Source organism: Mobula birostris, chromosome 6, assembly GCF_030028105.1.
Source record: "Mobula birostris isolate sMobBir1 chromosome 6, sMobBir1.hap1, whole genome shotgun sequence".
NCBI classification, from domain to species: domain Eukaryota; kingdom Metazoa; phylum Chordata; class Chondrichthyes; order Myliobatiformes; family Myliobatidae; genus Mobula; species Mobula birostris.
Window position 1 is genome coordinate 114,145,801 of NC_092375.1, and position 27,544 is coordinate 114,173,344.

General features: G+C 48.0%; 1 protein-coding gene across 10 annotated transcripts in view; it reads left to right on the forward strand.

The window, feature by feature from the left end:
• spega (striated muscle enriched protein kinase a) overlaps positions 1-27,544 on the forward strand; it is a 392,740-nt gene that overhangs the window by 355,102 nt on the left and 10,094 nt on the right. For 8 of the 10 annotated variants that reach the window (XM_072261052.1, XM_072261055.1, XM_072261054.1 and 5 more), the window contains 6 exons: positions 425-833; positions 5,711-5,950; positions 13,407-13,630; positions 15,900-15,975; positions 18,769-18,918; positions 21,266-26,745. In XM_072261052.1, coding sequence (XP_072117153.1) covers positions 425-833; positions 5,711-5,950; positions 13,407-13,630; positions 15,900-15,975; positions 18,769-18,918; positions 21,266-21,497 — 1,331 coding nt within the window. In that variant the 3' untranslated portion in view covers positions 21,498-26,745. Of the gene's footprint in view, positions 1-424; positions 834-5,710; positions 5,951-13,406; positions 13,631-15,899; positions 15,976-18,768; positions 18,919-21,265; positions 26,746-27,544 lie in introns of those variants that run through there. The other 2 variants (XM_072261057.1, XM_072261058.1) reach the window with 2 other exon arrangements.

Genomic DNA, 27,544 nt, shown 5'->3' on the forward strand with positions numbered 1-27,544 from the left:
AAAGAGAAAAGCCCTAACCTCGTAAGAGATGATCTCTGATCCAGGCAGCATCCTGGTAAGTCTCCTCTGCACTCTCTCTAAAGCCTCCACATCCTTCCTATAATGAGGCGAGCAAAACTAAGCACAATTAATCTCTTACAATCCTAAACACACTGGGCTGCAGATGATAGAACTTGTAATAATCTGGTTTAGGATCAAGAATGGAGTCACCTCTAGTAAGTCATCTCTGTTGACGGTTTCTCTCTCCACAGATGCTGCTTGACCTGCTGTGTTTTTTCTGCCATTCTCTGTTTTTGTTGCCAGATTGTTGTTGAGGCGTCTTTGGGAGCTTGACATGCAGTTTGGGGACTAGCCTTCATCTGATTGCCGCCTGCCGAGACTTCTGTTGTTTAATTCTCATTCCCCCCACCCCCTTGTCTTTCAGAACCAGAGCCGGCAGCAACAACAACAGTGGCCCCTACAATCTCTCCAGTGCCCGTGTACTCTGCCAGGGTGAAGCCAGCCGTCCCTGTCGTGATTCCCACCTCCAGCCCCTCAATGGTAGCGACCACCGTACCAGCAAAGATGACAGCCCCCTCCCCTTCTCGATTCCACTCCAACCTCACGAGCACAGTGACGCCCGTCCCACCCAAACCAGCAGCCCCCACCCCACCCGTATCACCGCTCCCACTGCCCTTGGTCGCCCCCGCCCCCTCCCCCAGCGTCTCCCCGGTGGGACAGGAGCCCTTGGCATCACCCACCCGGCTCTCCCCCACCTCCAAACCGGCAGACGGCACGGGCCTCAGGCACGGAGTCCCACAGAAACCATATACCTTCATGGAAGAAAAAGCCAGGTAACCGCCAACAGGATTCGTCTCATCTGTGTCGTTACAACTTGCGTTCAGATCTGTGTACAGTTGTAGAATCAGAACCAGAACCAGGTGTATCAGCGCTTACTCAGATGACATTGAAATGTGTTGTTCTGCAGCAGTTGTACCGTGCAAATAGAACATGCAACATACAACGTAGAACGGTAGAGTGGACATAGAACAGTACAGAGCACACAAAGCAGAACATACAACATACAAGATAAAACACAAAATATGGAGCAATACATTGCACATGTAACATAGAACAGTACAGTGAATATAGAACATATAATTTAACTCAGTACAGGCCCTCCAGCCTACAATGTGGTGCCAACCTTTTAACCTGCTCCAAGATCAATCTAGCCCTTCCCTCCCACATAGCCCTTCATTTTCCTTTCATCCATCTGCCTATCTAAGAGTGTCTTAAACGTCCCTAATGTATCTGCCTCAACATCTTCCATCCACTCACCACTCTCTGTGTAAAATAATCTGCCTCTGACATTTCCCCTAAATGTCCCTCCACTCGCTTCAAAAGCATGTCCCCTGGTATTGGCTACTGTCGCTCTAGGCAAAAGGCACTAGATAGCGTGCGCACTCTGTCTATGGCTCTCATAAATTTATACACCTCTGTCAAGGTGCTTCTCATCCTGCTTCGCTCCAAAGAGACCGAGCTCACTCAATCTTTCTCCTGAGCCAAGAAATAAAATTATTATAACTTACAAAATAAATAGTGCGTAAAAGGAAGGAACCTCATGGAATCATAGAGGTATACAGCACAGAAACGGGCCTTCTGGCCCAACTGGTCCATGCTGACCCAAAACTAGAGTGCATAGGTTTAAGGTGAGAGGAGAAAGATTTAAAGAGAGAGGCAAGTTTTTCACTTAGAGAGTGGTTAGAGCTCTTTGGCCTAAATCCTCCATGTTGACCAAGTTGTCTATCTATCCTAGTCCTACTTGCCTACACTTGACCCATATCCCTCTAAATCTTTCCTATCCCTCTATCTCCAAATGGCTGTGGAGTCCAAATCATTGGGTATATTTAAAGCAGAAGTTGATAGGTTCTTGATTAGATTGGGCATCAAAGGTTACGGGAGAAGGCAGGAGAATGGGGTTGAGAGAGAAAATAAATCAGCCTTGATGGAGTGGTAGAGCAGACCTGATGGGCCAAATGCCTTTTAACAACTTTAATTTTACCTGCCTCAAGCATTTCCTCTGTCGGCTTGTTCCACATACCCACCCCACTCTGTGTGGTAAATGTTGCCCCTCGGCTCCCCTTTAAACCTTTCTCCTCTCACCTTAAACCTGTGTCTACTTTCAGGCTGCCCTACACTATGACCAACCCCCTCATGGTTTTATACACATCTATACAGTCACTCCTCAGTTTCTCTCTCCAGGGAAAATAGTTATGGTGTTGCACAACACAGAAACAGTCCCTTCAACCTACCTCTCTTTCACCCGACTGTGATACCAATCTACACTAATCCCATTCCCTACATTAGGTTCATGTCCCTCTAGACCTTTCCTATCCAAGTACCTGTCCAAACACCTTTTAAAAATTGTTACTGTATCTACCTCAACCATCTCCTCTCAGTTCATCCCAGATATTCACCACCCTCTGTGTAATATTGGAATTATTGTCACATGTATCGAGATACATTTCCTTGCATACTTTCATTCAGATTAGTTCTGTACACAGCACATTGAGGATAACAATAACAGAATGCAGAAAAAGAGTGTAACAGTTGAAGAGAAAGTGCAGTGCTGCAGGCAGACAATAACGAACAAGGCCATAACAAGTAGATTGTGAGGTCAAGAATCCATCTGATCATACTAGGGATCCATCCAATAGTCTAAAAGCAGTGGGGTAGAAGCTGTCATTAAGCCTGGTGGTATGTGCTTTCAGGCTTTTGTATCTTCCGCCCAATGGGAGAGGGGAGGAGAGAGAATGCCCGGGTGGGAAGGGTCTGTGATTATACTGGCTGCTTTACTGAGACAGTGGGATGAATAGACAGAGTCCATAGAGGGAAGGCTGGTTTCCGTGATGTGCTAAGCTAGGTCCGGTACTCTGCAGTTCTTTGTGGTCACATGCAGAGCAGTTACCATACCAAGCTGTGATGCTTTAATAAAATGTTTTCAAAGGTGCATCAATGAAAATTGTTTAGAATCAACAGGGACATGCCAAATTTCTTTAGCCTCCAGAAGAAGTAGATGCATTAGATCCAAAACATTGACTGTTCATTCCCCTCCATGGAAGCTATCTGCCCTGTTGAGTAGCATTTTGTGTGTGTTACTCAAGATTTCAGCATCTGTAGAATCTCTTCTGTTTCTGTGTATTTTTTGGTTATTCAACTTATAAAAGAAACTTACCCTCAGATTTCCTTTAAATTTCTCCTGTCTCACCTTAAACCTGTGCCCTATAGTTCTTGACTCCCCTGCCTTAGGATGGAGACTCTGATCCTCTACCAGTCAATGCCCCTCATAATTTTTAAACCACCAAATGTCACCCTTCAGTCTCATATGGTCTAGTGAGAACAAACCCAGTTATCCAAGCTCTCCTCATAACTACATCTTTCCATTCATGATGAATCTCTTCTGCACTGATCATCAGAATTCACCATACCTTCCCTTAAAATTTGATACCATAGTTCACCCTCTCAGAATCAGAACCAGGTTTATTATTACTGACTTATGTCAAATTTATTGTTTTGTGCCAGCAGTACATTGTAAAGACATATAGTTGCTATAAATTTAAAAATAAATAAATAGCACAAAGTTTAAAAGAAATAAGGAGGTTCACAGGCCCATTGGAAATCTGATGATGGAGAGGAAGAGCCATTGAGCTTGGGTTTTTAAGCACCTGAGTCTCCTCCCCAATGGTATTTATGAGAAGATGACAAAACTCAGATGCTGAGGGTCCTTAATGATGGATGCCAGCATCTCAAGGCACTCCGTCTTGAAGATGTCCTCGATGACGGGGAGGGTTGTACCTGTGACAGAGCTGGTTGAGTCTACCGCTCTCTGCAAACTCTTGCGATCTTCTTCATCAGAAACTCCCTATCAGGCAGCAGTGCAGTCAGATTGCTCTGTAGAAACCTAAGTCTCTTATGAGATGCCAGGTCTTCTCAAACCGCTAAAGAAGCAGAGCCACTGGCATGCCTTCCTCATGATTGCATCAATATGTTGGGCCCAGGTTAGACCTTCAGAGATGTTGACACCCAGGAACTTGAAGCTGCTCACCCTTTCCACTGGTGACCCCACAGTGAGGACTGGCGTGTGTTCTCAGTGAGCTGGGATCGAGGCCTTCCTCTTGTAGGACACTGCATCCCCACTGGAATATAGAGATACAGAGTGGACAGTCAATGCCCTTATCTAGAGTCAGCAACAGAGAACATGGTTCAAAAGTGATTGGAAGAAGGTTTAGGGGAGATCTCAGAAGCAGGTTTTTTCCACACAGATTCGTGGGTCCTTGGAACACGCTGCCAGAGATTGCGGTAGAAACAGATACTTTACGGACATTTAAAAGACCCTTAGATAGGCACATGGGAGACAGCAAATGGAGGGTATGTCGGAAGGAAGTGTTGATTGATTATGGAGTAAGTTAAAAGGTCAGCACAACATTGTGGGCTGAAGGGCCTGTACTGTTCTATGTTCTGTGTTAATTTGCAGGGAATATAGAGATATGGATCATGTGCAAGCAGATGTAGTTTAGTGTAATATGGGATTGTATTTGGTGTAGACATTGTGCGCCAAGGGGCCCCTCCCTGTGTTGTACTGTGGTCTGTTCCACCTCGAAGCATGCCATATTCAGCATAAGGTTGGGCTATTAATAACAAGCTGAGGAGGAACATACAAAAAATGCTGGAGGAACTCAGCAGGTCAGGCAGCATCTATGAAGAGGAATAAAGAGCCGAGACCCTTAATTCAGACTGGAAAGGAAGCGGACAGGACAGAAAAAATGGGGAGGGGGTGGGTGGTGGTGGTTGAAGGAAAGAAGTATAAGCTGGCAAATGATAGGAGGAAGAGGAAAAGGGCTGAAGAAGAAGGAATCTGATAAGAGAGGAGAGTGGACCTTTGGAGAAAGGCAAGGAGGAGGGGAACCAAAGGGAAGAGGATAGGTATGTGAGGAAGAAGAAGGGGTGAGAGTGGAGCCAGAATGGAGAATGGGAAAAGACAGATGGAGGGAAGGGGGAAGCTGGAAAAATCAGTGTCTGTGCCATTGAATTGGAGGCTACCCATACAGAATATGAAGGTGAGGAGGAATTTCTTCCATCTGGGGAGTGTGAATCTTTTGAGTTCTCTCTGTGGAGACAAAGATAAGCAGAACTTTTATTTATAGAGGTCATGGGGATCATAGAGGGAGGTGGAGCTGAAACCAAGCATTGATCAGCTGATACTAAACACAAGAAGGCTGTACCTGAAAACAAAGTAGTGGGACCCACTCACTGAGTTATCAGCCGGGGAGCTGAGCCCAAAATAAAACACTGGCCAGACCCCAGCTGGAGAACTGCCGCCAATTCTGGGGCTCAGCAGTTTGGGAAGGGCATCAGAGTCTTAGAGAGGGCACAGATGAGGTTTGTACTACTGTTACCCTCCATGTTGTGGGAGTCTCTCACCAGAGAAAGCACAGTCCTTGTTGTGTTTTGTGTGTTTGGGATTATGTTTGTGTCCATGCTGCGCTCTGTATGCTTGGGATCATGTCTGTGTCAGAGCTGTGTTCTGTGTTTGGCCCATGTCCACACTCCTGCTGTGTTCCATGTTTGTGTTCATGCATGCTATGTTCTGCGCCCATGTCTATGCTGACCGTGTTCCGTGCTTGGGGACAGGAGTATCTTCTATTACGAACATACTCTCCTCCCCTTCCAGAGGCCGTTTTGGTGTGGTCCGAGAATGTAAAGAAAACTCCACTGGGAAGATTTTCATGGCTAAGATTATCCACTACGAAGGAGAGAACAAACAGACAGTCCTCCAAGAGTACGAGGTCCTCAAAGCCCTCCACCACGAAAGGATCATGTGTCTCCATGAAGCCTATGTCACTCCTCGATATCTGGTACTCATCGCAGAAAACTGCATGGGCAAGGAGATACTCTACAGTCTGATTGACAGGTAATGTCTCATTAACAGGTGACATGGTCTCATTAACAGGTAACATGGTCTGATTGACAGGTAATGTGGTCTCATTGACAGGCGACGTGGTCCCATTAACAGGCAACAAGGTCTTGTTGACAGGTAATGTTGTCTCATTGACATTCAATGTGAACTCACTGACAGGTAACATGGTCTCATTGACAGGTAATGTGGTCTCAGTGATGTTTAACATGGTCTCACTGACAGGTAACGTGGTCTGATTGACGGGTTAAATGGTCACATTGTCAGGTAACATGGTCTAATTTTCAGGCAGCGTGGTCTCATTGACAGGTAACGTGGTCTCATTGACATTTAACGTGGTCTCACTGACAGGTAACGTGGTCTCACTGACAGGTAACGTGATCTCACTGACAGGTAACGTGATCTCACTGACAGGTAACGTGGTCTTATTTATATGTAATGTGGTCTCATTGACAGGTAATGCAATTCCGTTGACTGATAATGTGGTGTCGTTGATGGGTAAAGTGGTCTTATTGGGAGGTAATGTGGTCTCCTTGACAAGCAATGTCTCCTTGAAACATAATAGAGTCACAGAGAAGTAGCTGGTCCTAGCAAAGTGCAAAACCTCTCACTGTCTGCATTAAATTCCATCTACCATTTTTCCAGCTGATGCAGATCACTCTGCAAGCTAAGACAGCCTTCCCCACTGGCCACTACACCCCCAACCTTAGTGTCATCTGCAAATGTGCTGATCCAGTTAACCATATGATCATCCAGATCATTGATGTAGATGACAAATAACAAAGCACCCAGCACCGATCCTGGGGCACACCAGTAGTCACAGGTCTCCTGTCAGGGAGACAACTATCTATTACCACTCTCTGACTTCTCCGACAAAATCAATGTCTGATCCAATTTACTACCTCATCTTGTATGCTGGGCCACTGAACCTTCTTGACCAACTTCCCATGCAGGGCCTTGTCAAATGCCTTGCTGAAGTCCATGTAGACAACATCTACTGCCTTGCCTTCATCCACTTTCCTGGTAACTTCCTTGAAAAACTCTGTAAGATTGGTTAGACATGGCCTACCACAGATGAAGCCATGCTGACAATCCTTAATCAGTCCATATCTATCCAAATACTTATAAACCCAGTCCCTTAGAATACCTTCCTATAATTTTCCTACAACTGACATCAGACACATGGGCCTATAATTTCTTGGTTTCTGTTTACAGCTTTATTTAAACAGTGTAACAACATTGGCTGTCCTCCAATCCACTGATACCTCTCGTCGCTAAGGATGATTTAAATATCTGTGCTGGGGTCCCGGCAATTTCTGCACTTGCTTCCCATAGGATCCAAGGGAACACGTTGTCTGTCCCTGGGGATTTATCCATCCAAATTTGCCTCAAGACAGCAAACACCTCCTCCTCTGTAATCTGTACAGAGTCCGTGAGGTTGATGTCTCTTTGCCTCACTTCTATAGATTCTGTCCATTTCCCAAGTATACACAGTTGTAAAACAAAATTTAACATCTCCCCCATCTGTTTTGGCTCTACACATGGATTACCATTCTGATCTTCCAGAAGGCCAGTTTTATCCCTTGCAATCCTTTTGCTCTTAACTTACCTGTAGAATCCCTTAAGATTCTCTTTCACCTTGTCTGTCAGGGCAACCTCGTCTTCTTTTTGCCCTCCTGATTTCTTTCTTAAGTATTCTCTTGCATTTCTTATACTCCATAAGTACCTCATGTGTTTCTTCCTGCCTATATCTGCTATGCAACTCATTTTTTTTTCTTAACCAGGGCCTCAATATCTCCTGAAAACCAAGGCTCCCTACACTTGTTATGCTTACCTTTTATTCTGACAGGCACATACAAGCTTTGTACTTGCAAAACTTTACTTTTGAAGGCCTCCACCTTTGCCAGAAAACAGCCTATCCCAATCCACACTTGCCAGGTCCTTTCTGATACCATCAAAATTGGCCTTTCTCCAATTTAGAATCTCAACCCGCAGACCAGACCTACCTTTTCGCAAATTTACTTTGAAACTAATGACATTGTGGTCACTAGTGTTCCCCTACTCAAACTTCTATCACCTACCCTGTCTCATTCCCTAATAGCAGATCCAGTATCACACGCTCTCTCATTGGGACTTCTGTGTACTGATGAAGGAAACTTTCCTGAACACATTTGACAGATTTAGTCCCATCTAGTCCTTTTACCGTATGGGAGTCCCAGTCAATATGTGGAAAGTTAAAATCACCTACTATAACAACCTTATGTTTCTTGCAACAGTCTGTGATCTCTCTACATCCTCTAAATCCTGCGGATTGTTGGGTGCTCTGTAATATAGCCCTATTAACATGGCCATACCTATCTTATTTCTCAGTTCCATCCATAAGCCTTATTAGACGAGTTCTCCAGTCTGTCCTGATGGAGCACTGCCATGACCTTTTCCCTGGCTAGTAACGCCACCTCTCTTCCTTAAATCCCTCCTGCTCTGTCATGTCTAAAACAACAGAACCCAGGAATACTGAGCTGCCAGTTCTGCTCCTTCAGTAACCAAGTCTCATGTGCTTTTGCTGATGGGTAACGTGGTCTCATCGACAGGCAAAGTGAACTCATTGCCGGGTAACAGGATCTCGTTGACGGGTAACATGGTCTGATTGACGGGTAACATGATGTCATTGATGGGTAATGTGGTCTCATGGATGAGCAATGTCTCCTTGACAGGTAATGTGGGCCCATTAACGGATAACGTGGCCTCATTGACTGTGTAAGATAACAGAACTGGTGGAGGTGTACATAACTCACAATCACCAACATTGAGTTGGGGTTTCACTTTAAGAGGCTGGTCTGATGTGTTGACGTTATTACGTAAATATTTCTAGTGCACTTTTGTGTTTTTGTTCTGGAGTTCAATAAAATGTGTTACGGATTTCATTCAATATGAAATACCTCAGTCTGTTTTATTTGCGAAAGCCTACTCTGCTGCCCCTGAAGTGATAAGACTATTCCAGAGTCGTTGAACATATCAGCCTACTCATTTACTTTGAACCTGCTGGAGTTTTGCGAGCAAAACGCCGTTGCTGGGTTTGTACAAGCCAAGGCCTAATTTGCTCTGGAAGAAATCGCCGCTGGTGACACACCTGTAAGCCCAGTCAGCAAGACCCCCATCATAAAGATGCCCACAACTCCGAAACAGACGACACCAGGCCTGTGTTTTTCCTGTGTTTGCTTTGGTACAATCACTAGGAAGTGCCAACCGCCTTGCAGCTATGAGAGTGCCAGCACATCGAGTCAACAAAGGTCTGTGAACACCATGGGTTCCGACTGCCAAGGCCATCGACTGTTCATTACGGACGTCTAACAGTGTGACACTTCCTGTGTGACACGGGTACTTAAGTGAGAGTGCTGCCAGCATTGCCTATTGATGAGAAGGCAAAGAGCGAAGAAACCTTATTGGAGGCCGCCAGTGGCAACAGGATCCAGACATGATGAGTGATACTCTGCTTCAGTGATGACATTACACATGGGGCTTCGTCCTGGCTAAAGTGGCCAGACCTCTGCTCAGTGCAGATTTCCTGTGTGCCCAAGGACTATTTGTTGATCTTAAGAACTGCTGGCTTGTGGACATTAAGGACTTTGGGTCATTACCCTGCTCAACAGTAAGTTCCCCACAATGACTCCGTCTAGCGCATGTACCACTGCATGTGAGCTTACTCGACTGCTGGGTGAATTCCCAGACATCACCAAGCCCACATTCTCCACTACAGTTACAAAACATGGGGTTGAGCACCACATTTTCACAAAGGGCCCGTCAGTCCATGCCCATGCACATAGACTGGGCCCTGAAAAGTTGGCAACTGCGAAAGCTGAGTTTGCCAATGTGTAAAGACTTGACATCATACACCAGTTGAATAGCCCCTGGGCTTTGCCACTCCATATGGTCCCTAAGTCACATGGTTGCTACACGTCTGATGGTTACCAATGTCTTAATGAGGTCATCACCCCTGGTCATTACCTGGTCCCACACATCCAAGACTTTTTGGCACATTTAGCTGGAAATGACCAGGGCATTTGATGATACCAAACGAGCTCTTTCTAACAACAACCACTGATAGCCATTACTACTGATGCTACAGACTGCTGTGGGTGCTGTGTACCGCAATTGGTTAGAAGCATGTGGCAGCCGCTCGCCTTCTTCAGCCTGCAGCTCTATCCCCCCGAACGGAAAGCATGTTTGACCTTGAGCTTCTCAGTCCCTATCGAGCTGTCCACCACTTTTGTTTTCTCCTGGAGATTCAGCATTTTCACAGCACTCATTGACCACAACCCCCTTATTCACATGGTGACCCTTGGTCTGCACAGCACCACACCACCTGGCCTACATATCAGAGTTCACAACATATCAAGGGGAAAAATAATCCCATGGCCAGCCACTGGGGCCATACACATAGAGGGTGACTATTCCAGAATGGCTGCAAAACAAGATACTGACCCAGAGGTCTAGGCTTACGGAACACCAGTCACGGGCCGGTGGTTGGCTGATATTAAGTTCAGGAAAGCTAGGGTTTCTCTCCTGTGCGATGTCTCAACTGGTCACCCTTGCCCCATCGTACCCGCATGCTGGAGACAGACTGTTTTCAACTCTATACATGACCTCTTGCATCTGGGGTGTAAGGCCTCACAGAAACTGGTTGCACTAAAATTTGTTTGGCATGGCCTTAGAAGGGACGTGGGGAGTGCCAGCAGGCAAAAATTAACCATCATGCTTAGGTGCCATTGGCCCCTTTTGGGGTCCCTAATCAACAGTTTGGCCATGTCATTGTGTAACTAGTTGGTTCTCTTCCCCCCCCCCCATCACAGTTTCACACACCCCCTTACCGTGGTAGGCCATACCACCAGGTGGCCAAAGGTCATCCCTCTTGCATCAATGACGGCTGCAGACGTGGCTCAGGCGTTCATCAGCACCTGGGTTGCTCGATTTGGCACCCCATCTGATGTTTCCTCTGACCGCGGTCCCCAAATCACTTCAGACCTCCGGGCTGCGATGGCCCAGAACCCTGGCATTCGGCTGCATCACATCACGGCATACCACCTGCAGTCCAATGGCCTATGTGAGTGGTTTCACCACTCCTCTGAGGGCTGAGACCAGGCTGCTGTGAGGGCTTTCCTGACCGATGAGTGTTGACATGATAGTCTCCTGTGCATCCTGCTGGGGCTCAGAGCTGCTCCAAAAGAGGTCTGTGGCTGAGTTGGTATATGTGCAACCATTACAAATCCAGATGATTTCATTCCTGACGCCACAACCGCCTGGTCAGCCTCTCAACAGCGTTCCACTCTCCTCAGTAAATTCAATTCCTTTTCACCTATTCCTACCTCCCATCATGACGTACAGCACCCTTGGGTTCCTGTTGACCTACGTTCCACCTTGTTTGCTTTCGTTCGCCATGATGCACAGCAACATCCCCTTAGGCCCTGTTACAATGGCCCATTCTGAATTTTGGAACAGGGAGAAAAGACTTTTATCATAGATAAGAGGGGTAAATGAAAGCTTTCAAAGGTACATTTAATGTCAGAGAAATGTATACAATATACATCCTGAAATGCTTTTTCTTCACAACCATCCATGAAAGCAGAGGAGTGCCTCCAAAGAAGGAATGACTGTTAAATGTTAGAACCCCAAAGCCCCCCCAGCTCCCCTCCGTCCAGCAGCAATGATCCCCACTGACAAAAAAAGCATCAGCACCTGTCAACGAGCACTCAATCGTGAGCAAAGCCACAGCAAAGACACAGACTTGCAGTTACCCCAAACACTACTTGTTCACCCGGTATTGGACATACCACAGGCTCTCTCTCTCCCTAATAAAGGAGAAAGAGGTGTCTCCGTTTCACAGCGAGAGGGGAGACATAACAAACAACTTGCTGGTTTACGATGTTAAAAGTCCGTTGCGTCACTTTTTCCGAGTTCTAGGCCCAAAGATCTCAGGTCTCTGGAAACACGGCTTTAAATCTTCCATCTCCCATGACACACCGATCTGCCCGGACATCGACCTTCGAACTGCCTGTCTCCAGAGCCATGAGATCTCAGTCCTTTGAAGGCGAGCTGAGCTCTTAGGCTGAGCTCCTGGCGTGCCAAATAATGGTCAGTTGTGAAGCCCTGAGAGTGGGTCCCATTCCCACAAAGAACCGTAGTCAGCATTAACTCCAGGTCAGGGTCTTCAAAAGAAAAATAGAGATATTAAAGGTGGAAATAGAGCTGTTTCCGAAGATGCAAGCGAAGGAGTTGCCATTAGGCGCCATTAATGCTCTTAAGCTCCTCCTCCGACTGCACGTATTTTGGTAGATGCCTTAAACTGGCCCACCGAGACTTGGAGTATTCTGCTGCCATGCTCATGGCATTACAACATGGCCATAAGCGCGCTAACGCACCTCTGGTCTAGTCAGAGGTACCTGCTGTTCCTCCACCCATGGAGAACAGGTCCTGAGCTGGGAGGCTCGACCAAGCTTCCGAAAGGCTCACAATGCCGGTTTTAGTGAATTCTGTGGGTCCTGTGTAGGGTAATGTAACTGGGGGAAATGTACATAATTCACAACCACCGACATTGAGTTGGTCTGACGTGATGATGTTATTATGTAAGGATTTTTAGCACACTTTTGAGTTTAGGTTTTAGAATTCTCATTGACAGGTAATGTAGTCTCATTGACAGCTAACATGGTCTTGCTGACAGGTAATGTCTCATTGATAGGTAATGTGGTCTTGCTGACAGGTAATATGGTCTCATTGGCACAAAATGTGGCTTGATTATCTGGTGACTTGGCCCTATTGACCAGGGACCATTTTAACGATCAGTAATGTAGTTTGATTCATGGGTGATGAAGATTAACAGGGAAGACCACAAGGCTGGCAAGTGAGCAGTTGGATAGACAGATTACATTCTTACTAAATTAAAAGGGACACCAGTTGATTGATGGTAAACTTGCTTGAATGACAGGGAGTATCACACAAATAGGAAAGTAACGTGGTTTGAGAACAGGTTAACATGGTTTGAGTCACCTGATTGAATTGTTTCATTGACAGTTGATAGCAGTGGTGCTGTGGGCGTGGAGTTTGCACATTTCTCTGTGACTATGTTGGTTTCTCCAGGTGCTCTGGTTCCCTTCCACATCCCTAAGACATATAGGGGTGGGTGGGTTTATCGGAGGGGTGGAACCTGGGAGAATTGATAGGAATGTGAGGAAATTCAAATGGGATTTGCATTGAATTAGTGTCAATGAGCGGTTGGTAGTTGGAATGGACTTGACGGGCTGACTAGCTTGTATGTGCGAAACTTCAATGTAGATAGACGGTAGTAATGCTTTTTGATCGGTCAGCCTACAGATGCCTCCGGAATGGTTCCAGACATTGCAGTCTCCTGCCTGGGAGGGGCGATCACTGACTCCTGTCCCCCCTTTCCCTCCTCTCCCAGGTTTCGGTACTCGGAGGATGATGTGGTGGGATATATCCTTCAGATCCTGCAGGGACTGGAATATCTCCACAGTCGCCGGATCATCCACTTGGACATAAAGCCTGACAACATCATCGTCACCTTCCTCAATGCCGTCAAGCTGGTGGACTTTGGCAGTGCCCACTTCTTTGATCCGATCGTGCCTAGGGCTCTGGGGCAGCGCGTGGGCACACTGGAATACATGTGTGAGTATGGAGCCTGTGTCCCCTCCCCAACCACCCCCCGAGCATGTTCCCTTGTCCCTCTCCCACTGATCCAGGCTCAGGGCCATCCGCCTGCTCTCCACCAGGGAAACAGGGAAACAGGGAACCAGGCAGGGTCCACAGGGAATCGCCTGCCCAATGGTGTCCCGGGAACTCACTGCCATCTCCGAGCTCTCCTCTCTCTAGGGCAGTGTGACTCCAGCAGGACACAGCAGTTGTGACTGGCCAGAGGTTGCTGGATGTCGTGGGTAGATGCCTTCATTGTGGCAGAGAGGGCTTGGCCAACCAGAATAATTAAAGCAGGAGGTGTCTATGTATATGAGCAAGAGTGTGTGTGAGAAAGAGACCATGTATGTGAGAAGTAGTAAGTATATTTGTGTGTGAGTGTGTGCACGTGAGAGAGAGCCTATGTGTGAGAGAGTGTGTGTGTCTGTGGGTGAGAGATTGGGTGTGTGTGAGAGAGAGAGAGAGTAAGAGTATATGTGAGAGACAATGTGAGAATATGTGAGAGACAGAGTATATTTGAGAATTTGTGAGAGAAACTGTGCGTGTGTATGTGCATGTAGCCAAAGACAAGACCCCGTGGCTCGAACTCCGGGTGAACTGACTGACCGGCCTTCGTGCACCAACTGCCTGACAATCATGGTTGTCCTTCATCCCCATGTTCGCATCGCCAGCATTTGAGTGCAGAGAGGGAGACCTGATTCCAGATGTCCTTTCTCACCCATTCTTGTCGTTAAACTTCAAACATGGAACATTCAGTGGAGATCTGACCTCTAACTCCTCCACATCCCTGTCTCTAAGCCCTAAACTGACCTCTGACTCCCCTCTCTGTCCCCAAAACCATCCTTACGAACTTAAAAAACAATTAAGTCAGAGCCACAATCACAACAGAGGCCACATTTCAGTGCCATCTTGAAGTTCTCCTCATAACTCAAACCCTCCAGTCTTGGTTACATCCTCGTGAATCCTTTCTGCTCTGTCTGCAGCATAAGCACATCCTTCCTACAGTATAGTAAACAGATCTGCACACAATACACCAATGCTGTGTGTGTGTGTGTGTGTATATATACACACGCACGCACACCTCTGCTTGAACATGTGTGTCTGGTCACTCCTGGTGGTATTTTGTCTGAGTTTCTGCACCAGTTGATGGTCACTAACTCTCATCTCCTGAACAGAAAAGTGGGTCTAATTAGATGGCTGTAAGTATTGCAAGTATCACCTCCTGTGGCCGAATAATTATGGTGGAGCATTCAGGACAAAAACCCAGTGCTCGATTATGCATTGTAGATCTCCACCCTATTACTATCACTATCACCTTGCTCCCCCTCTCTCTCTTTATCTCTTTCGCTCTCTCTCTTTCTCTCTCTCTCCCCCTCCCTCCCTCTCCCCATCTTCCTCTCTCATTCTCTCTCTCCCCTCTGTCCATCTCTCCCTCCCTCTCTCCCCCTCTCTATGATTCATCACGGTCCAGTATCTAATTTTCCTTGCTCCCTCACTCATAATCTCACCCTCTCTTTCTTACCAAACCCCATCAGCTCTCCCTCCTTCTCTCATTTTCATTACTTGTCACTCCTCCTACTCTCCCCTGTCCTCTCTCCCTTCCCCATCCTGTCTTCCTTCCCCATCCCCTCTTCCTCTCTGTCCCCTCTTCCTTCCCTGTCCACTCTTCTGCCTCTGTTTTCTCTCTCTCTCTATCTCTTTTTCTCTCTCTATCTCTCTTTATCTCTCTCTCCTCTTCCCCTTTCTCTCTCCCATCCTTCCAACCTCTCTTCCCGTCTTTCGTCATCCCCCTCTTCCATATCCTCCAGTATCTTTTAAGTAGTCTCAGAATCCCTAACTGATTATTCTTTCTCTTGTTTTGTCACTCTGTCTGTCTTCCTATCCATCTCTCTCTTTCTCTCACCTCTCATTCTCTTCCCTCTCTCCTGTCCCCTCTTTCTCACTCTCTGACACCCTCTCTCTCCTTCTGCCCCACTCTCTCTTTCACCCTTTCTGCCCCACTCTCTTTCACTCTTTCTGCCCCACTCTCTCTTTCACCCTTTCTGCCCCACTCTCTCTTTCACCCTTTCTGCCCCACTCTCTTTCACTCTTTCTGCCCCTATCTCCCAAACCCTCTTTCTCTTTTCCTCTCTGTCTTCCTCCATCTCTTCCTCTCTCTATTTCTCTCTCTATCCCCCCCATCTCTCTCTCTCTCTCTCTCTGACCTCCTCTCCTTGCTCTACCTCTCTCCCTCTCCCTCCCCAAGCTCCTGAGATGATGAAGGGCGACCCCATCGGACCACCGGCTGATATCTGGGGTCTGGGCGTGCTGGTCTACATCATGTGAGTAGAGCATTTATTGGTGTGTGTGAGCACTGTGATGGGAAGGGCCGGGGCTACGTGCTGCCTGACGCCCGGCAAGGCTTGCTGACCGATTTGCCTGTCCTCTGGCGCCTATGGGAAGGGGTGGAACGCTGGTCAGTGCCAGTGTCGCTGCTCCTTGTGCTTGCATGTGGGGGTGGGAGGGTGTCACGGGGAACAGGCAAGGGATCCACGTTCACACTGAAGAACACTCCAGCTCCAACGTAGACGACAGAACATAGGAGAGGAACAGGCCCTTCAGCCCACAATGTCTGTGTCAACCATGCAGCCAATCCTGCTTGCCTGCGCACAGCTCGAATCCCTCCACACCCTGCCAGTCTAAATGACTCTTCCACTACCTCCACTCGCTGTGCAGTCAGGCACCCAGCGCTGTCTGCAGACAGAGTTTCAGCCTGCACATCTCACAGACACTCGACCACAGCATGGTTCAGGCCTGTCTGCCTGTGTTGTTGTGCCAGCCTTTTAACCTACTCTGAGATCAATCTACAATTCAGCAATCAAGACTGTTTATCGCCATTCTACAGTGGACGAGTGTAAAGGAGAATGAAATTATCTGATGCAGCATAAAAATACACAATAAGTATAAAAGAAGCAATAAAACAATAAATATAAATATAAAAGCAATCCTATAAAACACAGTATACAAGAATAAGTGAACTATGAAGAGACCGTCTGGATGCCTGTTTTATAGATACTGTAAATCTCTCCCAGTGTGTCCTTCCCTCTCCATATTTTTCATTCACCCATGTGCCTGTCTGAGAGTCTCTTAAATGTCCCTAATGTATCTCTCTCTCCACCACCCCAGCAGCATGTTATATGCACCTACCGCTCTCTGTGTAAAAAAACTCCCCCTCCCTCATCTTTCTTACGCTGGCAACTCCCCCCTGTCTTTTCAGTCCTGAGGAAGGGTCTCAGACCAAAATGTCAACTCTCCTTTATTTCACTTTATTTGATGCTGCCTGACCTGCTGAGTTCCTCCAGCATTTTGTGTGTGTTGCTCTGACATCCTCCCCATACTTTCCGACAGTCACCTTAAAATTACGCCCCATCATATTACCCATTTCCACCCTGGGAAAAGGTCACTGGCTGTCCACTTCATCTCTGCCTCTTATCGGCTTATACACTTCTATCAAGTCGCCTCTCTTCCTCCTTCGCTCCAAAGAGAAAAGCCCTGGCTCGCTCAATATCTCCTCGTAAGACATGCTCTCTAAACCAGGCAGCACCCCCTCTAAAGCCTCCACATCCTTCCTATAATGAGAGGACCAAAACCGAACACAATATTTCAAGTGTGCTCTAAGCTTAAATCTCCTTTAAACTTTCCCCCTCTTATCCTGAATGCATGTCCTCTGGTATTTGACATTTCCATGCTGGGGAAGGAAGATTCTGTGATTTACATCATGTTTTTTACACAGAGAGCGGTAGGTACTTGGAATGTTCTGCCAGGGTTAGTGGTAGACGCAGACAGATACAGTACAAGTGTTTAAGAGGCTCTTAGAAAGGCATATCAACATACAGAGAATAAAGGGATGTCAGTATTATTTAGGCAGAAGGGATTAATTTCGATTGGACTAACATTAGTTGTATTTGTCACATGTACATCGAAACATACAGTGAAATGTTTGATTTTGCAGCAACAACCAACACAGTCCAAGGATTGTGCTGGAAGCAGCCCACAAGTGCCAGCACCAACAGAGCATGCCCATAACTCACTAACCCAGCCTAAAAGCACACACGACCAGGCTCAAGGCAGCTGTTGAACAGTCTTTGAACAGTCCTTTAATACAATCCGATGGACTCTATCTCACAATCTACCCCATTATGATCTTGCACCCTATTGTGCACCTGCAGTGCACTTTCTCTGTGTAGACAGGGTGAACGCAAGCAGGCTATTTCCCCTCGGGCTGGGTGAGGCTACAACTACAGGTCATAGGCTTAGGGTAAAAGGTGAATATTTAAGGGGAACCTGAGGGGGAGCTGGTGCAAGTGTGGAACAAGCTACCAGTGGAAATGGTGGATGCAGGTTGAATTGGAACATTTAAGAGAAGCTTAGCGGTACATGGACTGGAGAGGTATGGAGGACTGTGATGCAGATGTAGATTGGAATGAGCAGAAGGCCAGGCCAGTATGGACTAGATGGCTGAAGGGCCTGTTTCTGTGCAGTCATGTTCTATGACTCTATTCTGCATTCTCTTAATGTTTTAGCTTGTTCACCTCAATGCACTGTGTAGTGATTTGATCTGTATGCAAAAGAAACTTTTCAATGTACCTTTGGTATGGGGCAACATGATAGCACATTTAGCATAATGCTATTACAGCGTCGGTGATCGAGGTTCAATTCCCGCCACTGTCTGTAAGGAGTTTGTACGCTCTTCCCATAACCACATGAGTTTCCTCCAAAGCTCCGATTTCTTCCCACATTCCGAAGACATACGGGTTAGGATTAGTAAATTGTGGGCACGTTGGTGTCACAAGCATAGCGACACTTGCGGCTGCCCCCAAGTACCCCGCGGACTGTGTCAGTCGTTAATGCAAATGACGCATTTCACTGTTTCAATATACATGTGACAAAAGCTAATCTTTAAATCCTTTCAATCTTTACATTTACAAATGCAATAAAAAAAAGGAAACTTACATCGCGGAGTTCTGATCTGCAACTGGTCATGGTAGAAAGGGTCCACGTGGATCCAGGGAAGTGGGAAAGTGTTGGTTGTAGCTTCTGGGTGGCCCTCATGGCTGGTGTGACATGTGTTCCAGGTTGAGTGGGCGATCGCCCTTTGCTGCAACAGACCCAGAGGAGACAGAGAACAGAATAAAGTCGGCACAGTTTGACCTCACCAAGTGCTACCCTAACGCCTCACAGAATGCCGCACACTTCCTCAAACGAATGCTCTGCATGTTTCCAGCGTGAGTATTCGTCCCAATGTCTGATATCATAGTGTGTCAGACACCAGCTCCTCCATCTTCGCTTTCATTTTGGTGTCCTTTTTCATCAGACTTAGGCTTGGAACATAGGGTAGAGTGAAACTCCCTCTACATGGTCACATCATGAACTCCTAGGGTCAGGCATAGTGCGAAGCTCCCTCTACACTGTCCCATCACACACTCCCAGTCTCAGACACAGATTGAAGCTCCCTTTGCAACATCACATCATACACTCCTGGGACCAGACACAGAGGGATGCTCCCTCTACACAGTCCCTTAACACACTCCCAAAGTCAGACACAGAGTGAAGCTTTCTCTGCATTGTCCCACCACACACTCCTAGGACAGGGTTAGATAGAGAATACATTGTCTTTTTACACTTAGCTGATCTAAAATAAACAGAAGAAACTGTCAGAAAAGATAATTTACCCAAAAATAGTCTGTACCAGTATTAAACTGGAGTGAGCCAGCTATGAGTTGAAGCTCCAGCTCCCTACATTGGTCCAAGAAGGCTCAGTAACAGATTCCATCATACTCAGTCATTAATGTTGCTGTCAACTGAACCATCACCTTCTTAGTGACAACAATTCCACGTTCTACTTCCTCTTGTGTGCAGAGAGGCTTCCCAATTTCAGTCTTACTAGATTGGGGTGGGTAGCTGGACAATGGATTGGTGAGATAGGGTTGACAATGGGTGGGTTGTCTGGGGATTCGGTCTTGCTATTGGAATTGGGTTAGATTGGCACGAGATGGGGTGGGTTGAGGAGGTGAAGGGTTAGGGGGTAAGTGGTTTAGATTGGGTGGGTGGTATTGGGATTTGGTTCAGTGAGTACCTGGTGGGTTGGATTGTGGGCAAGGATTGGGTGCCCAGTGGGTCAGATTGGGTGAGTGGTATTGAATTTCAGGGTTTGATTACATGGTGGTGGTGTTGAATGGTGATAGTGCTGCGTTGGGTGAGTGTACAGTGTATTGAGTTGGTGGTGTTGGGGTTGGGTGGGGATTGAATTGGTGGGTTTGGGGTTGACGTTGGGCAGATGGTGTTTGGATTTGGTTGGGTGGGCAGGGTTGGGGTTGGTGTTTTGTGGGTGTGGTTGGGTAAGTGTTGTATTTGGGCTTAGTTTGGGTGGATGGAGTTGGGGTTCAATTGTGGGCAGGTTGGTTTATTAGATAGTGCTGAGGTAGTGTGGATAGTGTGGTCAGGGGATAGGGTTGTGGTCAGGTGGGTGTTGGGTATTCAGTGGGTGGGTTGGGTAAATGGTATTGGGTGGGTGGTTTTGGTGATGAATGCTGTTGAGAATGGTGTGGAGGGGATGGGGTTAGGTGAGCAGTGGATTTAAGTTTGGAGGGTTGGAGTTGGGAAATGAAGGTGTTGGGTGTTTTGGGGATTGGTTTGGGTTTAATGGGTGTTATTGAGGTTGGGTGGGTGGGGTTGTAGTTAGGTTGAGTGTTGGACAGAATTGGATTTATTTGGGTGCTGTTGGGTTGCAGTTTGGTTTGGTGGGTGGAGTTCTGGTTCATTTGAGTGGGTAGTTTTGGTGTTGAGTTAAGTTGGGTGGGTGATGCTGAGATTCAGTCATGAATGGTGTTGAGGTTGGGTGGGTTGGGGTTGGAATGGATGGTGTTGGGGTTTCAATTGGCGAGGTTGGATGAGTTGTTTGGTGGGTTGGTTGATGGGTATCAGTTCGGCGGTTGGTGTGGTGTGTGATGTTGGGGTTGGGTTCGTGATATTGAGGGTGAGTTGTGCCAGTGGGGTTGGGATTCAGTTGTGGGTGTGTTCGAGATGAGGTTGGGGAGGTGGTATTGGGGGCAGGTAGGTGGGGTCAGGATCAGGTGTTGTTGGAGTTTAGTGAGTGTGTTATGTGATGGCGTGGTGGGGTTGGGGTGGGTGTTGTTGGTGTTGCTTTGGCTGGTTGGTGTGGAGGGTCTTGTTAGGGTCGGATTGAGTATGTGGCATTGAGATTGGGTGCATGGAGTAGGGGCTGGCTGATTTTGGGAATGGGTTGGATTGTGTGGAGGTGTTTAATTTGGGTGACTGGAGGTGGATTTAAGTGGATATTGTTGAGGTTGTGGTTGGGTGTGGTTATGGTTGGGTGATGTTCGGTTGAGTGGTTGAGGTTGGGTGGGTGGGTAGTATTTAGATTGGGTGGGTGGTGCTAAGATTGGGTGAATGGGTTAGGGTTAGGATTGCTTGGTATTGGGGTTGGATTGGGTGGGGTTGGGGTGGAGTTAGGATTGGGTTTGGGTGATGTCAGGATCAGGTATTGTTGGGTTTCGTATCAATATGGCCTGTAAGTGTCCCTGCCACTGACGGTGTCCTCCTTGGCCCCAGGTCTCGTCCCTCAGTAAAGGAGTGCCATGCCAACCCCTGGATGCAGGACAACTACCTTATGAAGCTGCGGAGACAGACCCTGACCTTCACCACCACCCGACTGAAGGAGTTCCTGGTCCATCACCAGCGCAGGAGAGCCGAGACCCTCACCAGGCACCGGGTCCTGCTCCGCAGCTACAGCGGCATCTCCTCACGGCCCGCCACCCCCAGCGGTAACCCGGGAGCCCAGTGACCCCCTCACTCCACTCCACCCTCTGAACACCGAGCGGGGCGGGCTCGCGGAACATTCCAGTCAGCGTGCATCTGAACGCCCCGACCACCTTCCCCTCCTCGACCACTGATGTGTCCTCGGGGATTGTCTGCCGAGCAAGAACTGAACCAGGACTGGTGGGGAGGTGGGCTGTGGGATTTAATAGATGTAATCTTTGCCCTGGTAACAGTAAGGAAGCCCTCACTCCCCCTGCCCTGCTGCACATACCCCAACTCCTTGTGTTGGCTTGTGAGCTCAGAGGAGGTCTGTGTGGTTGGGATGTGGAGGTTGTGCTGGGTGGGGGAGGCGAGGGGGCAGAGAACAGCCTACAGCCCCTCCTTCCTTGCCTCTCCTCTCCCACTTGATTCCCACCCCTCCTCCACCTTTTGCTCATCAGCCCTATCTTTCCAGACCCACTCAGCAAGAACCGAGAGGCAGGGTGAGGCAGGCCAAATGGCCCCCTCTGTGTCACTTGGACAGTGTTCAGAAGATGAGGCTGGTCATTGTAGGCTCAGCTCAGAGTGCTCAGCCTTCCATCAAACATTAACTTATTCAATCGTCTGTCAATCTTGCCCGAAAGAGGCAAGTGCCCTCCAAACAGCTCCCCCCAGCACCTCAACTCTCGCCTTTCTCTCATCGCGTCCTCTGCCGGTTGAGACCCCCCCACTCCCCCTTGTCCCCGGGAGATTGCCAGCGTCTCCACACTGCGTGGAAGGGAAGAGACGGTCAAAAGTAACTGATATCACAGGCTCTTGTGATTGGTCTAGGGTCAGGCTGATAGAACCAAGCCCTTGTCCGGAAGGGTGGGAGTGGGGGTGTGACTCCTGGCAGAGGAAACAGTGGCTTCCGTTTCAGGGGGTCTCTGTATCATCGCTGGAAGCACGTTGAGCTCAAGAGGCCGAGGCCTGCGCTCGAGAGAGCGTTGGCCGACACAGCAGCTGGTGGGGATTTCTGCATATATTTTTATACTTGTGCGTACACGCCAGGGCGAAGCGTGCATCGCAACACACACACTAGTGTGTGCCCTAGTGTGGGCATACAACCTGCTTTAAAAATTGCAGTGGATTATTGCACAGCACAAGAGCTAACAAGCAAAAAAAAAAAAGAGGGGAGACCCCTTCAACATCTGTGTACTTAGATCATATCAAGCTCCAGCCACTAGTACTGATCCTGATAAAGGGCCTCGGCCCGAAACATTTCCTCCATAGATCTCCCTGTTGGAGGTTTAGCTGGAAGACAGTTAGATGCTAGTGGCTTGCATCAATCATTTAGACCCTGCTTTGTGTATCCCCAGTGAATCCAAGGCTTTCAACAGACAAGTGGGGCGGCAGAGAGAGGTAGCAGAGAGGGTGGGTGAGCTGCGGTGTGGGATCGGAGAGCAGTCTGTAAGATCTTGAGCAACACCCTCGTACAAAATACTGGAGGAACTCAGCCTGTCAGGCAGCATCTATGGAGTGGAGTAAATAGTTAATGTTTCAGGCTGGGACACTTCATCAGGGCAGAAACTTCTTCAGGCCTTTACCTCTCTGACCTATCACCTCCCAGCTTCTAACTTGATCTCAATAAAGGGTTTGGCCCGAAACACCTCCCCCATAGATGCTGCCTGACCTACTGACTACCTCTAGTACTTTGTGTGTATGTTACTCTAGATCTCCAGTAGCTACAGAATCTTTTGTCTTTATTACTTCTACTCCCCTCTCCCCCCACTCACCTGTCTTCCCCTCCACCTTTCTCCTTCGCCACCCTCCGCCTTCTTATTCTGGCTTCTGCCCCCTTCCTTTCCAGTCCTGATGAAGGGTCTCAGCCCAAAGCGTCAACTATTTACTCCTCTCCATAGATGCTGCCTGGCCTGCTAAGTTCCTCCAGCATTTGGTATGCGTTGCTCAAGATTACCAATAACTGCAGAGTCTCTGGTGTCTCGCCCAGCTCAGACAGTTAACCACTCACTGGGGGAGGAAGCAGATGCCTCATTGAAAACTAACCCGAGGGATGTTGCAGTCCAGGATTAGAGGAGCAGACAGCAGGAGAAATCCTGTGAGTGCCAGAGAGGGTCTGGGAAGAAATTCCCAACCTGAAGGAACAGAAGTCGGAAAATACCACTGGCCCCACGAACCTACCCTCCATTCCGCATCATGGCCGATCTTTTTAACCTCCAAGCCTAACTCTTCAGCTCCCTCATCCGTCCTTGGAATAAAGGATGATCTGGTGAAGAGAGAGGTTATAACTGGTTGCAACTACACAGGGAACTGCAGACACTTTGGGACTAGTACAGGGCTCTGCAAAAGGTTGTAGGGAAAAGTGGCCATGGAGAGATTTTGGGGAGTGACCTTCCTAAGGTCCATAAAACCCTAAGATGTAGGAGCAGAGTTAAGCCATTCAGCCCATTGCGTCTGCTCTGCCATTCCATCATGGCTGACTGACTATTCCTCTCAATCCCATTGTCCTGCCCTCCCCCTGCCCGAGGTTAGACCCCGTTTGGAGTGAAATGTTGCTGGGAGGAAGACACTCCTCCTGAAACCCCTCCTGGCCCTTAAACTGGGTGCTACGGTCTCTCACCCAGCCTTTGTCCAACTCAATATTGACCCTGTCCACTCATCCCTGGATAACACTCAGCCCTTGTTCCAGTCTCTTGTTGACCTCACCATTCAGCAACCTTTCCAGCCTTCACCCTGTCCATCACCAGCCTCTCTCCTCTGTCTACTCTCCTTTCCTGCAGCTTCCTGTCTCAGCCCCTTCTTCCCACTCCCTCACCCTCCTCATCCTCTCCTCTCTCTGGTACTGTGCCCTCACAATGGCCAATGCACCCTCCTCTCTCTCACACACACACTCTACCTATCTCTCTCTCTCGTTTCAACCTCTTTCTCCCTCTCTCTTTCTCCCTGACTCTTTCTGTCTCTCCCTCTCTCCCACACTCTCTCTTTCTCCGTGTCTCTCTGACTCTGTCTCTCTCCCTCTCCCCCCTCTCTCTTTCACTCTCTTCCAACACCCCAGATTGACCTGACTCATCATCACTAGAAAGGACCACACAGTTAACATCAAGCTGGTTTCAGTTTCCACTTCCAAACATACCTCCCTCCCTACAAATTAACTTTGGAGATCTTTTGTGTCCTTTTCTGTCACACACAAACTCAAAATTGCCTGCAGTGCCAATATCTAGTGCCCCTGATTTCCACAATTTGGTTCTTAGAGACTTCCATTCTGCTTTTATTGCCCTCTCTATCTCTTGCCCTATTTCTCTCTCTCTCCCTCTCTCTCACACACACACATCCTAGTCTTGCAGCAACCCCCCCCCCCCCGCCACCTCCAGTATCTCACCTTCTGTCCATCTCTTTCCTTCTCCCCCTGGGTGGGGTAAGAAGTGTAGAACAAGGAGGTAAAACACTGATATGAGGTGAAAGACTGGGAACCACATGGTCAGGATTTAGGTTTACACAAGGGCACCATGGTAGTGCAGCAGTTAGTGTGACACTATCACAGTTCAGGGCATTGTAGGTCAGAGTTCAGTTCCGGCACTGCCTATAAAGGAGTTTTTATGTTCTCCTTGTGAACTGTGTGGGTTTCCTCCAGATACTCTGGTTTCCTCCCACAGTCCAAAGACAGTGGTTAGCAGGTTAATTGGTCATTGTAAATTGTCCTGTGATTAGTCGAGGGTTAAATAGATGGATTGCTGAGCGGTGCGGTTCATTGAGTGGGAAGGACCTGTTCCATGCTGGATCTCTAAATGCAATAAAAAATAAATAAATCACCAAACCAGTAGTGTAGAGGAAATGTTAGCCTTTATTGCCGAGGGGTTGGGTTTCGAAAGATTCAAGATTGTTTCTTGAAGTGAGAAGTGAGAAACTGTAATTACCCCAGTTTGGGGCGAGGTCCCACCAGGAAGACCACGTGCATTTTTGGTCTCCACTCTGAAGGTGAGTGAGTGCAATATAGATACCGTTTATTAGTATCTGGGAACGAGTGTTGTCCATTGGGAAAGATGAGGGTTGGCCTAATGTTGCTGAAGGTTCGAAGAATGAGGGGTAATATTACTGAGCTGTGAGGAGCTATGGCCCAGACCAGTACATCCCATGCCATGGAGCTCAGAACAGCCAGCCGGTCTCGGGAGATGGGTTGTCAGCCTGGGACAGAAGCAACGCCCTCTCTGAGGGTTGTGAATTCCATGAATTCTCTCTCCCTGGGAGGTATGATTACCAAGAAATTGTGCTGGAAAGTGAGGCAGTGTCGGGAGTCAGGAATCAGGTTCAGGGGGTTTCCGGGTGTCTGTCGTGACTTGTCCTCCACTTCCATCATTCTGTCCATCACCATCACAAACTCTTTGTCCATCTCTCCCTTTCTCATGCACACTCTCTTCCCTACCCCTTCTCTGTCTCTCACTCTCTGTATCCCTCTCTCCCTCACCTTTTTTACATTTTACCTTCCACTTTTTGTTGCTCTCTGAACTTCTGTCCCCCTTTCATTCTTTGACCTCTCACATTTCCTGTATCTCTCTTCCCCCATATACTCTATACAGTATCTCTGACCTCCTTACCACACCGTCACTATCTGGCCTCTGATGCACTCTTATCCTCCGATTTTCTCTCTCAGTCTCTTCTTTCGCTCTCTCTACCCTCCGCCCCACCTGTGTTCTCTTTTTATGCTTTTCTCTCTCTCTCTCTCACTCTCACTCTCACCCACCCCCACCCTCGCTAAGTCGCATCCCTGTCTCTCGCCCTCTGCCCCCTTTACCCTTGCCCTCTCTGGACAATCAGACAGTTTCGATCTGCCTTCCCCCCAACCCTCCTACTTGCTGCCCTCCCGTAGCAGGGGCTGAGACTTCCCACCTCCTCCGCCTGGCTTCCCCTCACATACTGCATTATCCTCCACCCTCCCCTCCTACGGCCGCCTCACGGGTGGCCCAGCAGAGACCCCCGAATCCTCACAAATCTCTGGCACAGCAAGGGCAAGCGGGGGTTGAAATAGTTCGGCTGCCAGTCTGTGGTCCCGGAGAAGGCGGGTGTACACGCCGAGACACACCGACGTGGGGCCCACAATGTCAGCCGGTGCTGTGGAGAGATCGGGCGATGGCCTGTCGATGTGACGATGGGGATGCAATATAGGTCCTCACTGGTTTTCGATGCGCATATAATCTCCGTGAACGGACGGAGCAAGGCGGCGTGTGTACGGGTTTAACGGTGGCAGTTAGCTGGCAAGCAGCAATGGCGTGATAACTGAGAAATAAAGACAGTCAGAAACCGCCTGGTGTGTGTGTCTGTGTCCTTACGAATGACCATCAGTGGGCACTGGGTATTGGTTACCGATGTCCAGGCAGGTCCAGTGGTGCTGTCCACAGGCTTTATATTGTGGACCACTCTACACTGATCAAGTGTATGGACTAATTCACGGGCCACCGCCCAGTCCGGTTCATGTGCTGCTGCCAGTGGATATCATTCAGGCATAAGGCGATCGGCATCAAAATACCCCTTGAGTCTTCAGGGTCTGTAATCACAGTCTTTGCAGGAAAAGTAATGATCATTATAAACAGTGTTGAAGGCAGAGAATATTTTATATATATAAAATTCCAAGGTTCGACTTTATTTATCACAGTACATTGAATCATACAGTGATATGCGTTGTTTGCGTTAACCAAAGGAGTCCAAGGAGGCACGGGGGACACACTTCTGGCGCCAACAGGGCATGCCCACAATGGTTAGCCGAACAACACAGAACCCAACAAGAACAAATCGGAAGTTGAGAGGGTGGTTAAGAAGGTGCATGGTGTGTTGGCCTTCTTTGTCAGGCCATCAAGTTCAAGAGCCACCAGGCAATGTTGCTGTCCTAGAAATCTAATACACGGTCAAATGAAGTCTGATTCTGGTTCTATAAAACTCTGGTTAGACCACACTTGGAATGTTATGTTCAGTAGTACTTGGCTCACAGAAGGATGTGGAAGCTTTAGAAAAGGTATAGAAGAGATTAACCAGGATGCTACTAGGATTAGAGACCATGTTTTATGAGGAAAGGTCGGCCAAGCTGGGGCTTTTCCCTTTGGA